Source organism: Mytilus edulis, chromosome 11, assembly GCF_963676685.1.
Source record: "Mytilus edulis chromosome 11, xbMytEdul2.2, whole genome shotgun sequence".
NCBI lineage: Eukaryota > Metazoa > Mollusca > Bivalvia > Mytilida > Mytilidae > Mytilus > Mytilus edulis.
In genome coordinates, this window is record NC_092354.1 from 57,373,463 (window position 1) to 57,387,953 (window position 14,491).

Sequence of the window (14,491 nt, forward strand, 5' to 3'; positions counted from 1 at the left end):
GAAACAGTGTCATACCAAATTTTGGCATGACCTTCTAGATGGAAAGTTAATGATTCTGCACTTTTTTCCTTTGATAAATCATTAAAAACTACAATATTGGTTAAAATTAGTTAACCAAGTCTCAGGATTTTGAGTATTATCACCTTTAAATTTCTCAATTTTCAAAATAGATGACATATTAAAAATGTTTGTAGGATGTTGTACTGTCCTACCTGATGAAATTGTGGAGGTTGATGATGTTGTTGTGGTTGTTATAGCTCCTGCTCCTGTTCCTATTGTTGGTCCTGCTCTAGTGTTTGTAGTTGTAGTAGTTGTTGGTAATGATGTTGAGATTGCCGTTGAAATGGTAGATGTGACAGTGTTTACAGTTGATATTGAAGTGGCACTGGAAACTGCAGATGGTGTCGATGTCTGCAAAGAAGAATATAATGAAGGAAAATGTTTAGGCGTTTGAAGTTGAGTTGTTGGCGGTGGTGGTCTTGTAATAAAAGAACATGGAATAGTTGGTCTGCGGATAATGGATGGTCTCAAAGGTGTGATGTGGTTTGGTGTTGTAGGATATCCCGTCCACGATGAAAGAAAATGGTTGCTGTTGCTTTGATGAATTGGTGATGACTGTAAAAAGTGTTGGTCGTCGTATGGAATGGTTGTATTGTTGTCAAAATCTTCAACAGGATACGATGGTGGATTGTCGGTTTTGAAATGTTGCAAAAATATATGAAGTATTAAAAACTTGAATAATCTTAAATATAATTTAATTTTGCTTATTTCAGTCTCTAAGTTACTGTTTTATCATTTTGGTGGCGTTCCTGCTCCCGAGGTAACCCATTTTTCAAATATTTGTGGCGTCCCTGCTCCTTAGGTGACCCATGCGTATATTTTTGTGGAGTTCCTGCTCCTGAGGTAACCCATTATGTCAATTATTTATGGCGTCCCTGCTATTCAGGTAGCCTGAACAATATACTTACCTATATATATATTAAATTATTATAACTTTGTACTGGTATAAGATTATCCAACAGTACACGGCAACAATAATTTGACTAACTTGTTCCTAATAGGTAACTTCCAAACAAGGATATTCATGTTGTGTAACCCTTAATGAAGTTGTTACTAATCTTAAAGACGACTGATTGCAAATATTAATATTGACATGCGTTTAAAATACATGTTTTAGTACAAACAAGGTTCTAATTAACATCATTCTGAAAAGTTATTCAATAGATGATTTAAATAACTACAATTATTGTGTTGATAAATTTGTGTGATTGTGTGATTAACATGTACAATCAACAATGATGTTAAGATAAATGTATTAAAAAAGCAGATATACAAAAAAGGTATGCAGTATCTTAATTTAAATGTATCGCAAATTTTTTGGTTCAATGAATTATATTACAGTTATATTTCTTCATGCGAAATAACTCGAGCTGTACTCGTTGTTTTAGTTTATACGAATCTTCCACTTTAAGAATTGTCCTTTCCGGTCCTGAAATATCTGCCACTGGACATAAAACAAACTTTGATAATGTGTAGGGGATCTTGCTTGTATTAATGATGTTTTCTGTCACATGGTTATTGTGATGTCAAATAGATTAAATTGTCTTTCTGGTCCTGAAATAGTTGCCACTGGACATTAAACAAACTTTCTGTTAATAATTTGTAAATAATTAGGTACTAGAAATTAGTAGTTTTGTTTGTTAATTTGTTGTGTACAATGTATTATATAATTAATTTAACATTTTGTAATATAAAATATATTTGTGTTATTTGAGGATGTACTTGGGTGAGGTTTTGGAATTTGTGTCAACTGTTGGGACTCCTTGGTGTTTTTCCATACAATACAATCAAGTTGATACAATGTAAAATATTATGTCCCATAACACTCATGTATTTTTTCATATCAGACTTAATAGCTCATGAAAGGTCATTTACCAAAATTTTAGAAGATTCTTGATTTTCTTTCTTATGTTTTGAGACCCAAATAATACCCATGCAAATTAGATATAAGGTAAAAGTATGCCATATTTTAAATCTCAATTATCTGGAAAGAGAGGTCCATGACCTATCAATATTTTAGCTAATCTTTACTCTGAATTATATATATTAATGCTCTATCAGCTTATAATATCAATTTTAATTTCTGAATTTTTACCTATCCTCACCAAAGTACATCCTTAACATAATCCGTTAAATGTCAGTTGTTGATGATTTTTTTTTTAACATTGTCTCACTTGTTTGAACATGTATATATATCTGACGCTAATTTATTTGTTAAATTAGATGTCTTTATGTTGATGTAAAAATAAATTATTGAACATCATCTATCAATTTCCTTTACATGCCAGATTTTTTATGTAAATATGTACGAGTAATGTCTTTGAGTAGTGAAATAAGGAGATGTGGTATAAGGTCGCCAAAGAGACAACTATCCACCCAATAACAAATGAACATCTTATTAGTAACTGTATGTAAGTTTCTTTACAGCCTTCATCAATGAGCAAACCTATCCGACATGTACAGAGATCAATTATAAAGACAAACTCAAAATAAAATATTTTTATTTCATACATTTTTTGCACATCACAAAAGTCATTATGCTTTACAAGTACATATCAAATGCTATAAAGTCAATACAAGCAAAGAATATTTAATGTGTACTATTTCTAGACTTTTCGACAGTAAACATACCGGTAATGGTTATTCTCACTCATTATTGTTCCTTACATCTACATTAAGCATTATGAAAGTTACAACACACAGAAAAGTCAGATTAATTAGAAACTATTTCCTTTAATGCGTTGCGTAAACCAGATGAAGCTTTGCTGCTGTTACTTATCTTATTTCTTTCAATACGGGTGAAAGCATACCCACGGACAGTCAGAAAGAGATGAATAATGTCTTCTGTCATGGATGACATGGTATCACAAGTCTCACCTTTGAACATAATGTCTGTATAGTACTTTACCATGAAGGATTCCATAAATGATTCTTTGAGGGGTTGTAATGACAGAGAGCTTGCACTATAAGGTGGACTTATAGATTTACGAACAATCGTTTCAAGTTCTCTTACTAGAAAGAAAAATGTATCACATGGTTTCTGAAGACCACCTCTGTCCTGTTTGGTAAACCACTTCCCATATGTAGTAACAAATGTAGTGTTATTAGTACTGTTCAACAATTTGCTTACTATGGACGATTTATTAGTGGAAACACAAGAGTAGCGTTTCTTCAATGCCTTTATGATGAAACCGGCTATATAATATAGGATAGACTGGTCATTTGTACTAAGATTGGACTGTTCTGTGTCGGATGCTTGCTTGACGACCTTAATTTTCTGCACAAAAAGCTCACCAATAATGTCCTCAATAAATAGTTGGATAAACAAATTAAGTCAAGTATAATTCAATATTCATTGTCACAGTGGTATAACAGTACAACATAAGAACGAACTATAAAAATCAGTTGAAAAAGGCGTAACTCATCGGATGGACAAAAATACAATTTGACGTGGCCAATTTAGTTCTTCTTTCTTCCGTGTTGGATTTCTGCATATAATATATCACATTTGGACTGTCAGGGAGAAGCGATACTGTGCATGTGTCATTTCGTATCATTTTGAGTTTCTTCATTAGTTCGGTTCTCATAGTTTGTGTTGCTGTTTCAGTTAGCGCTACAAAAGCTGTTTTTTTCTTGAAAAACTTATCTAAGTTCATTCAGTCTGTCATACTATTTTCTAAAAATACATATAAACTTAAAATATGTCAAGTTATAGTAAAACAAATTTTAAATATCTACATTAAAACAATCAATTCAACATAATTTAAAACTCAGGATATTGTTTTAAGCAAATGACATACATTTAAATTATGGCACATTCGTTTTACTTCATGCGTACATTTGCAATGAATTCATCGATGCATTTATTAAAAATAAAAAAAAAAACTGTTTACATTAACCCTTCGTGAGCAATATTTTTTGTACAGTATATGTACGTTTCTAACATGTTTACAAAAAGCCCCCAAGGGTGACTGGGGTATAGAAATATGGTCACTTGGTCTTCTCCCGACCGGCAGTAAAACGCTAGCCGAAGTGGGGCGTCCGTTTGGATGTGCGGGATGTATCAAGTTCGTAGTCACGTCCGGTCAGAAGGGGGATTTTAAATCCGATGCCTCGTTTAAAGAGAGTGCCACGCTCTTTGCACGTTAAGAACCCTTGTAACAACTCTTTTGAGGGGTCCGTAGATGGCCTGTTGCAAGGCAAAATTTCTGTCCTTATCCAAGATACCCTCATTTTCCAAAGGCAGTCTAAATTTCCCCGACCATCATCCCAGATGGCCTCTATCGTATCAACCTACCTATTGTATTTATTGTGAACTTGTTCTCGTCCTGAATATGCATGAAATATTTGCAACTGGACGTTAAGCATCCAACAACCAATCAATGTTTACAAAAATACAAGGTCGATATAATTTTGTTTCAGATGGATGTTGTTTCATTGGCAATCATACCACATCTTCTAACTGTTATTTTATTCTCCAGCCAACATCATATTGATTATACATGTTATGCTGGGAAGTTTCAATCTATTTGAATTAACTAAAATATCTATAAAAACATTTACCTGTAAATTCAGAAGTTCTTGCAAGGTTTTTATTATTAATTGGTGTAATTCGACTACATGTACAATGTACTTGACTGAAGACTGCAATATAAATAAGAACTTGCATTCTGATACCGAAAACATATATATATATAATGCAGCTGTCCCCCAAATCACATTAGTTAAACTCTTTAAATTTTATTACTTCTTCAAAAGTACAGAAATAAATACATGTAAAAACTAATTTACAGTATTTTATTATCATGTGCATATTATATATACATGAAATACAAATAAACTTGTCAATAATAAAGCTATGAAAAATCAAGAGAAAACATTTTCCCGCCAATTTTCAATGGCTACCATCTCGAAAACAAGCACATTTACCTTTTTCTTTTTGCTCTTTTGGTTTCTTTAATAATCCTCAATAATTATATACTAGACAATGTATATACATGACCAACAACAATTATATTTTCCTTAATACAGTAAATTATTTCAATTATTGTCAATATTTTGGACATGCTAGAAATCAATAATCAAATCAAATTTTACAATCTACAACCTCAAAATAAAGTTTATTAAATGAAGGATAACTTTTACTTAGACATTAACATCATCTAGAGTTATCCTGATTGGCATATTGTCTAGTTTATCCTTTTGTCTTTCAGCAAGGGTCTTGCCACTACCCCTACTGGAACTGAAAGGGTTTTCCCTGGTGTTAAAAACTACTTTAGTGTCTTTTTCCACCCCCGGCATGGATTGCTCCTTTGTATTTGCATTTGGGGAATAGTCTGTAAGAACTTCATCATCAATAAATCTCTCCCTGAGCTCCCCATAACCAAAACATCTGTATAGATGAGTTCCACGTTTCCTTATAATAAAAAGAGTGTCCACTGGTTCGTAAACATGCTCTTTTTCTAACTTCTTAGCGAATGTTTTTAATTTTAACATAATCCTAAATGTTGAAGCGTTTAACGCAGTAATCCTGCAATTGAATTTGTCTTTTTGTCTGAATAAGTTTTAAGAACCCCTGGGGTCTCTTCTGTGTCTTTTTTATAATTGGTAAAAGGAAAATTACAGAAGAATTTAAGCCTTCCCTCTCGTGTTAAAGTCTTCACAGTTTTCTTTTCGTTATATAGGTGATTTTATTTTAAGAATTTTGATTAAATATGTTACGGCGATTTCAAGGCGAACAAGATTTCATCAATTCAAGTAAATCCACTTTGAGGATAATTTGGATTGAATCATATGAACTTCATGCCTCGCAACCTATTAATAAAAAAACCGTTTCGCTTTTAAATTAACAGTAGCCGTGAAAAGGGGGACCGATATATCTAAAAATGGCAATATTTAACGGAAACTGTCAAAACATATTTTATAATGATAACATTTAGATCCAAAACAATATATTTGTATGAATTTTTATATTTTTTAACAGAAGATTTCTTAAATAATGATGTGCAGCAAATCCCTTTTATGAACATTTGGCTTAATTGTGTATTTAGGCCACATCAATTTGATTCCTTGTTCGACGGACCCGCCCGCACCTATTTTTTTCAAAACAGAATTTTTTATTTTTTTTATATTCCCGCTTCCCGCATCCGGAAATGTAATCATGTCTATTTCCCGCACCGTTTTTTTATAAATATTAAAAAAGATATCAACATTGGTTTCTTTCCCCCTTACCTATCAAAACATGTTCGTTGTTAGAATAAAGTACAAAGAACTTCTGAAGGATTTGCCTTCAACTGCAAATATATTGTATGCTGGCAAAACAAAACTATCTATAGCCGCTGCATGTTTATGCACCTGTCCTGATTGATTCAGGGGCCTGTCGTTCAGCAGTTATCGTTTGTTGATGTTGTTCATTGGTACTTTCCCGTTTGGATATATAAATTAGATCGTTGGTTTTCCTGTTCGAATTGTGTACGCTAATAATTTTGGGATCCTTTATAGCTTGCTGTTTGGTCTGTATCAAAGCCCTGTGTAAAAGGCGTACTTTGACCTGTGTTTGTTATTGTCAGGTTGAGAACAACCCTCCCTCAGACAAGGGGTCATTTTACTGATGTAGAAAAGAAAATAGAAATACCAAGGATTTGTATATTTCTTCTATACAAAGCTTTTGAAAAACTTAAAATTTGGTACTCAAAAAGAGGAGAGTTAGGCAGCAACCATTTGATTTTCGGGGGGGGGGGGGGGGGGGGCTATGGTTTTTTTTTGGAAAAAAAAGTTTGTTTCATACACAAGAATTGCGGACAGCTCAGCTGGATGGCCTTATCAACTATTCCACAGAGAGAATTTATCATTGAATTTTTTTTAACGTTATTGTCTACGGGGAATTATGACCACTAGTTAGATAAACGAATACTTTGCCTATACTATAGATATCATATAAAATTAACAAATTATAAAGATTGCACCATTTTTCTAGCTTTAAAATGGTGTAATAAAATTCACTTTATCTTGAAATTTACTGGTGTCCTCATCGTGTTGAACGTTGGGTCATCTTCTGGTTGAATATATAGCAAATACGAGGTATACATGTCTACTAAAAAAATCGTATTTAATTCATTTTTTATTGTAAATTAAATTAATACGTTATACAATATTGGCAAAAAGTTTTCCTATCAAATGGTATAAAAATCATCATTTTAAAATAATGTTTACTGGTGTCCCTACGCTTTTAAAAGTGAAACTTCATATTTTTTTGTTATACAACGTATATTCAGACAACTAGGATTGACCGTATTCAAAGACGAATTGTGGTTGGTGTTATAAGTTGAATTCTCCATTTTATGATGTGAATTTCCTTTTTTTTTTACATCCATTATTTAAATATCTAGTTCGTTTTTAAGCAATACATTAATTTCTGTTATACCAAAGATGTCTTTAAAGTAACATCAAAGTTAAGTAGTGTGGTTCTGTCGACATCTTTGAGAAAAGTACAGAAAAAGGTGGTTTTTTTCTAAAAAAGGCTTTGTCTAAATAAACTTATTTAGTTTCAAGTAACAATAGCATTAATTTGTTATCAATTAATTGAATACACAATTATTGTATTGTTGAAAAAAATGGTTAAATAATCTGAAAAATTAAATTGAAATAGAATATAGATGGCAACGTGAAATTTTAATGTTATTCAAAACATAAACAATGAATGAAAATGACAAAATACATCGAAAATCCTTTTTAAGAAAAGCTCCATAATAATCGATCTAAATATGGAAGTATTATATATACATTTTGTACTTCCATGATCTAAACTGTCATATAAACACAAATGTGTCAATATTTACTTAGTATATAAGCGTCCCATGGGGCCACGACAAATCCTTTCCAGTGCTGTATCCCAAATTAATACCATATGTTGCTATTTTATCTTATCATGGAAGTATTATATTGAAAATAAAGTATTTCACACACAGGCTCTTATTGAGTGCCCCCCCTTTTTTTCATTTTATTTTGGTTAAGTTTTATTTGAAAATATTCTTTTCATATTTCATTTTTTTTCCTTCTTGTATAACTCTTATTCTGGCGATATAACCATACTTATTTATATTTGTTGTTCTCTATTCTTTTGTATAAGGGCATTCATATTTCTACACATAAGAATATACAGAGGGTAATTCATAAAAAAAAAACGTATTTTATTAAGTGAAAATAAATTAAGAAACGTTGAAATATGAACGAATATTTTCAAAAATTGATTAAACAAACAATAAAAAAGGAGTGAACTAAACGAGCACCTGACTTTCGTGTGTCATGACATTCCTCATTGACAAATGTTTTGCGCTATTAGATATTTTGTTTCTGTTTTCAATTATTTCCGTGTATTTGCTTACTGACAACGGTTTTAAGAAAGACTTGACTAATAAACCCACAGGAGGGTTAAAATCTTTCCTAAATCACAACAATTTTGTGTAAGGATTTCTGTTTATTTGCGGTCATTACTGGTTCTCAGTTCATAAAATGTATTAAATTTCTGTTCCGTATATATTTTGTTATAATATGCCTATGGATTCTTCTATTAAATTTGCGAACAAAGAAAATTTCCTACTCTGTGTTTATCACTGTTGAATTAGTTAGGTCTAGTTTAACCCAAATAATCCGGTCGTTATATTACGATCACTTCGATCACACCCTCAAGAAAAGTAGATAGAGGGCACTGAATATTATTCGAGTTGGGTCTAGTTGAGTTTCGAATATTTGTGAATGAATTAATGAAAATCGACGTCATACTAAACTCCAAAAATAAAACACATAAATAAACTATACAAATCCTTGAATGAACTAAAATTAAAAACAACCAACAAGAATAACAAAGACAGGCAAGGAGCTCCCGATTGGGACAGGCGTAAAAATGCGGCAGGGTGAAACATGTTTTGTGAGAATTCAACCCTCTCGCTATACATTAATTGTACCTCTGGCAAATGTAGAATAAACGAATCAGTGGGGATCCCTTCTAAAATCTATTGCTTCTGGAATTATCGTATAATTGCTAATATCATTAATTACGCAATATGCCTAACGGCAAATCGACATCTATTGGTGGGGTGTTTGTTTAGGGGAGTTATCTTTTCTTATCTACTGGTCACCAGACGATGAGAACAAATTGGGAACCAGAATAGAAAATTAACACGAGTTATCTCGCCTTGAAATGTCCATAATTCTTGTACATGCCAGGTTTTGGTGAGAAAAAAAAATTTGTTTTGGACCCTGAGAAAAAAAATTTGTTTGTTCCACCCTCAGCTCCCACTATATGTAATGCTAAAATTGAAAGAAAAAAATTGTTTTCGGTTTGTCGCTAAAAAAAATAGATTGTTCTTCGCCGAAGGCGAAAAAAAAAGTTTGCACAGAAAAAAAAAACATAGCCCCCCCAGAAAATCAAGTGGTTGCTGCCTTACATCATATTTTAAACAACTAAAAGAGGGATCCACTTATTTTGAATAATATTAAACTGTTAAAGTAAATGTGTTAATTTAACATGGTTATAGTCCAGGAATATTACAAAATTCTTGGACATGTTTTGACCATTTAATACTAGATAAATATATAGATCTTTTAGAAAAAATGAGCCCTTTTGTACAAACAAATATATTATAACTTATATTGATCCCTCATAAAACATGTAAAAGGGATATTTATAACATTAAGGGGTTGCCCCCAAACTGATTATGACTTGGATTGAGAATTGTCTCATTGTCAGTCACACATACATAAACCAGATTAAATTATTTCTTGGTGAACAGGGAAAAAATACTTCAGAAATTAAAGAAATGTCAAAGTACAAGTTATAAATCAAGTTTTATTATTGTCAAAACCTACTATTTTATGTTTACAAAAAAAAAATATAATCGCTCGCCTTTACTTTTCAAGCTTCGCCTCAAAAATTTGCAAATTAAATATTTTTTTATTAAAATTTTCAAATCGCTCGCTCGACCCAAATTTTGGAGTCCAAAAATCCGTAGAACAAGAAATTAATTTGATGTGGCCTTAGCTATATTTATCAAACCATTCGCGTTCATAACTAAACGCATCGAAGCTTACCGTTTATACCGTATATCCCGCAATAATATTCATTGAATTTATGACTCTCAGTTCGGAAAATAGGTTGATGTTTCTAGTTTATACGACGACATTCGTTGAAAATTTGAACAAAAAGATAAATTAATATCAACAGGCCGTACGGTGACCTATAGTTGTTTTAATGTCTGTGTCATTTTGCTCTTGTGTGGATAGTTGTCTCATTGGCAATCATACCACATCTTCTTTTATATATATCAACAACTGTGGAATAATGTATTGATTTTAAATGTACTTTGTCGGCAAACGTGAAATTTATTTGTACGAGCTTTAGAAACAGGACGAAAAGCGAGGCTTACCGAATTTTCTCATGTTTCGCAGCGAGAACTAGTACATTTTATATTTCTGACAATGTACATATATTGTTTACAATTTACACCTGGTATTTGACCATAAGTTGTTTAAATCTTAATAATTGACTTTGATTTTTACAATTATTGAAACGCGGACTCGAAGAAAACCCTAAAATGAAGATTACCCAGAGAGAAATATATTACCGATTGATCAACATGGAAACGGGTAGTAGGAAAATTTATTTGTACATGTACAAACAAACAAAGCAAAATAAAATTTGTTTATCTGTATACAATAACTATCTAATTGCAGGATAAAAGCGAATTACTTAACTGTTACCATTTTTTTTCAACTGGTGAAAAATTAAATGGGGGAGAAAAATAAATAGAGTACATGACTATTCGGTATGGGTGTTTTGTTGAAGGCCATACGAAGATATATATATTGTTATTTATTTCTTTGTCATTTGGATCTCGTGGAGAATTGTCTCATTGGCATTCATACCACATCTTTTTTTATAGATAGTCAGGTTTTTTTTTGAAATTCAAAAGGACAATTATGTTAAGATGACCATTTTAGCAACGAAATTATTTATTTATTCTTATAGACAACAAAATAAAACGATATGCATATCACTTGTAAAAGAATAATAGAAGAAAACATTTCAATTTACTATAATATTTATTTTTTTGTATCGTTCTTGATGACACGGTTCGAAAAGTTACCGGACCAAATACGGATAAATGAAAGTCATTATCTGGAGTTTCAAGTTGCTGGATTTAATTTCGAGTATCGCCAGTGAAAGTGAAACAAGGCTGATAATTCAAAAAAAAATATGTGTATGCGTCATTTTTGTAGATTACAGGATAATGCAGTTTTTAATATGAAAAATAAATAAATCTTAAACATGTGTAGGAATCCTTAGCTGCTACATGAATCGTGGGAGACGTCATTACATTTGTAGCATAAATCTAGTACACGTTTCTCGCTAGATGAAAACCCTACTTGGAGGGTAATAACAAATCATCCTGGTCTTCTGTGAAGAGTGGTCACATTAGCATTCGTACCACATCTTCCTTTTTATATCGTATTGTTCCTTTCGGTTGCACCTCTGGAAAACTAAAGTCGTGTCTGTATATTTGTTATAATTTTCAACAAGTAAAGTAAACAAATTTTCAAAGCATGGATGCATAACACACACTCTTGCGTAGAGCAAAATAATTTCCTATAAAACTAGATACATTGTATGTATATAGCATTTTTACACCAATCAATATAATTAATATAAAAATCCACAATTTGTTAGAAAGGTCAAACTTTTAATTTTCTTCATTTTCAAAATGCATATCATTGATGCGTTTTGTTTTAATCTGTGTCAAAAAAGCGTTTACCAGAACGTAATAGGTGTTTGCACATAACGTAATAGGTGTTTGGACATAACGTAATACGTGTTTGCACATAACGTAATAGATGTTTGTACATAATGTAATAGGCATTTGCACATAGCTTACATGGTGTTTGCACATAATGTAAGCGGTATTTGCAAATAACGTAAAAGTGTTTGCACATAATGATGTAGTTTTTATACATAACTTAATAGGTATTGGCACATAACGTAATAGGTGTTTGCACATAAGGTAAACGATGTTTGCACACAGGGTAAACGATGTTTGCACACAGGGTGAACGATGTTTGCACAAAAGGTAAACGAGGTTTGCACAAAACGTATTAGTTGTTTGCACATAATGTAAATGGCATTTGCACATGACGTAATGAATGCTCACAGAGAGTATCAATTGTTCGGCAAAACGCATATGAATTATACCATGATGTATTGGGTTTTCACTGGAGATACATATGTATAAAAAAAACATAATGCCAAAATACTATAATATCATGAGATTTACATAGAACAAAGGTGTATCAAAACAAAAGATTTAGAACATTTGACATAACAATAACACTTGAGACAGGACGCAATTTTTAACTGACTTTACGTAAAAGAAGAATAGACACAGCATAGATAAAATATAAGTGAATGAAAAGGTGGTTGATCATAAAGTTTCGAACTATTCACAGAATATATAGTAATTACAGCATAATGTAATGCATATTTTACACAACAAAGTTTAGCAATGACATATCATACAATTGTTTGACCAAACAAATTACTAATTTTACATAACAAAGAGATGCCGTGTCAGGAAATAAAGGCATCTGCACATAACATAAAGAAGAAATGACAGGACGTAAAGGCAAATCGACAAAACACATTAAATATTTACACTATAAGACAGTTCCGGCGTTCCATACAAATTCATTGTTGAACTCATTTCTAAATAGGCAATTACAAGGTTTCGGCTTTATTTTGTTTAAAGAAAAAATGGTTAGTGTATCATTAATAAACTAACACGTGAATTTTGTTCGCCAATCAGACAGTAACACAGTGATAAATAAGACAACACATCATAAAGATGTCTCATATGTGTGCATATGTCCTTTCTATAAAACACAATGAGTAGATATAGGAAGATGTGGTGTGAGTGCCAATGAGACAACTCTCCGTTCAAATAACAATTTATAAAAGTAAACCATTATATGTCAATGTACGGCCTTCAACACGGAGCTTTGGCTCACACCGAACAAAAAGCTGAGCATGAAAATATATTAGTAAATTTTTAAAATACAACAAAAAATTAAAATCAATCGCAAAAGCTAGATAAATAATTTTAGCATTATCCATGCTAAGTTTTAAAACTTAACGATATTCTTTATTAAAATCGACAATTAATTTAGTACATAATGAATAAAAGAAATACTTTTTTTCCTAAAATGTATTTGTTTTCAACGACAAATAGTTGTGTCTTGTGTGGACGAGGCGCGTTTTTGGCGTATTAAATTTTAAACCTGATGCTTTTTGTTATTCATTAATCATGTGTTTATTTGTTTAATACGTTTTCCTATTTATTTGTATTGTAGTCCTGTAATATTATGTTGTCATTTCTATGTTTTATGTTATATTTAACATTGCCATTAAAGTGCGAGGTTTGGCATGCCACAAAACCAGGTTCAACCCACCATTTTTTCCTTTAAAAATGTCCTGTACCAAGTCAGGAATATGGCCATTGTTATATTATAGTTCGTTTCTGTGTGTGTTACAGTTTAACGTTGCGTCGTTTGTTTTCTCTTATTTTTGAGTGTAAATTGACATTGCGATAAGACGTGTCACGGTAATTGTCTATCCCAAATTCATGTATTTGGTTTTGATGTTATATTTGTTATTTTCGTGGGATTTTGTCTGATGCTTGGTCCGTTTCTGTATGTGTTAGTTACATTGTAGTGTTGTGTCGTTGTTCTCCTCTTATATTTATGCGTTTCCGTCAGTTTTAGTTTGTTACCCCGATTTTGTTTTTTGTCCATGGATTTATGAGTTTTAACAGCGGTATACTACTGTTGCCTTTATTTGCCATATGTTGAGAAAAATTAAAGAGTAGGGTGTTGACGCTACACGCATTGCAGTCTATGTATTCTGTTCCTTTGCAAGGTGAAAAAAGATAACGATGTGTGCTTTATGCATTCTTGTTGTAAGCTGTGTTGAAGCCTAAAGTTTAAATGAATGATATTATATATTTTTGTAAGAACTTTTGACAGTAAAACAATCATGTTTCTTACTTTTTTTAAACAAAAAATGTCTATTTTCCTTACTCTCTTTATCATTAAAAAAAAGAATTATACGAATGAATATGAGTAATATATTAAACATATTATTTAAAGTGGCATAAACTATTATCTGATTATACATGTTAAACACGTGCTCAATATTCATGCTGTTTTGTTGATTGTTGGCAAACGGTTGAAAATCGTTAAACTTGGGCTTCAAAACACGAACTTTAATTACCTGCCATATTTTTACAACAACACTGGCCGATTGAAAAAAAATTGACGATTATTCGAAATTTATGCGAACAAAATGATAAAATCGTTCACATAAGACTTAATTTATGATGTTTGT

At 31.7% G+C, this 14,491-nt stretch overlaps 1 protein-coding gene across 1 annotated transcript in view; it reads right to left on the reverse strand.

The window, feature by feature from the left end:
• Nucleotides 1-2,773: 2,773 nt before the first annotated feature.
• The window catches only part of LOC139494414 (uncharacterized protein PF3D7_1120000-like), a 78,771-nt gene continuing 67,053 nt past the window's right edge, over nucleotides 2,774-14,491 (reverse strand). Inside the window, exons 11-12 of the mRNA XM_071282578.1 lie at nucleotides 5,218-5,590; nucleotides 2,774-3,337 (exon numbers count right to left, since the gene is read on the reverse strand). Of these exons, the coding sequence (XP_071138679.1) occupies nucleotides 2,774-3,337; nucleotides 5,218-5,590 (937 nt within the window). The remainder of the gene's footprint in view (nucleotides 3,338-5,217; nucleotides 5,591-14,491) is intronic.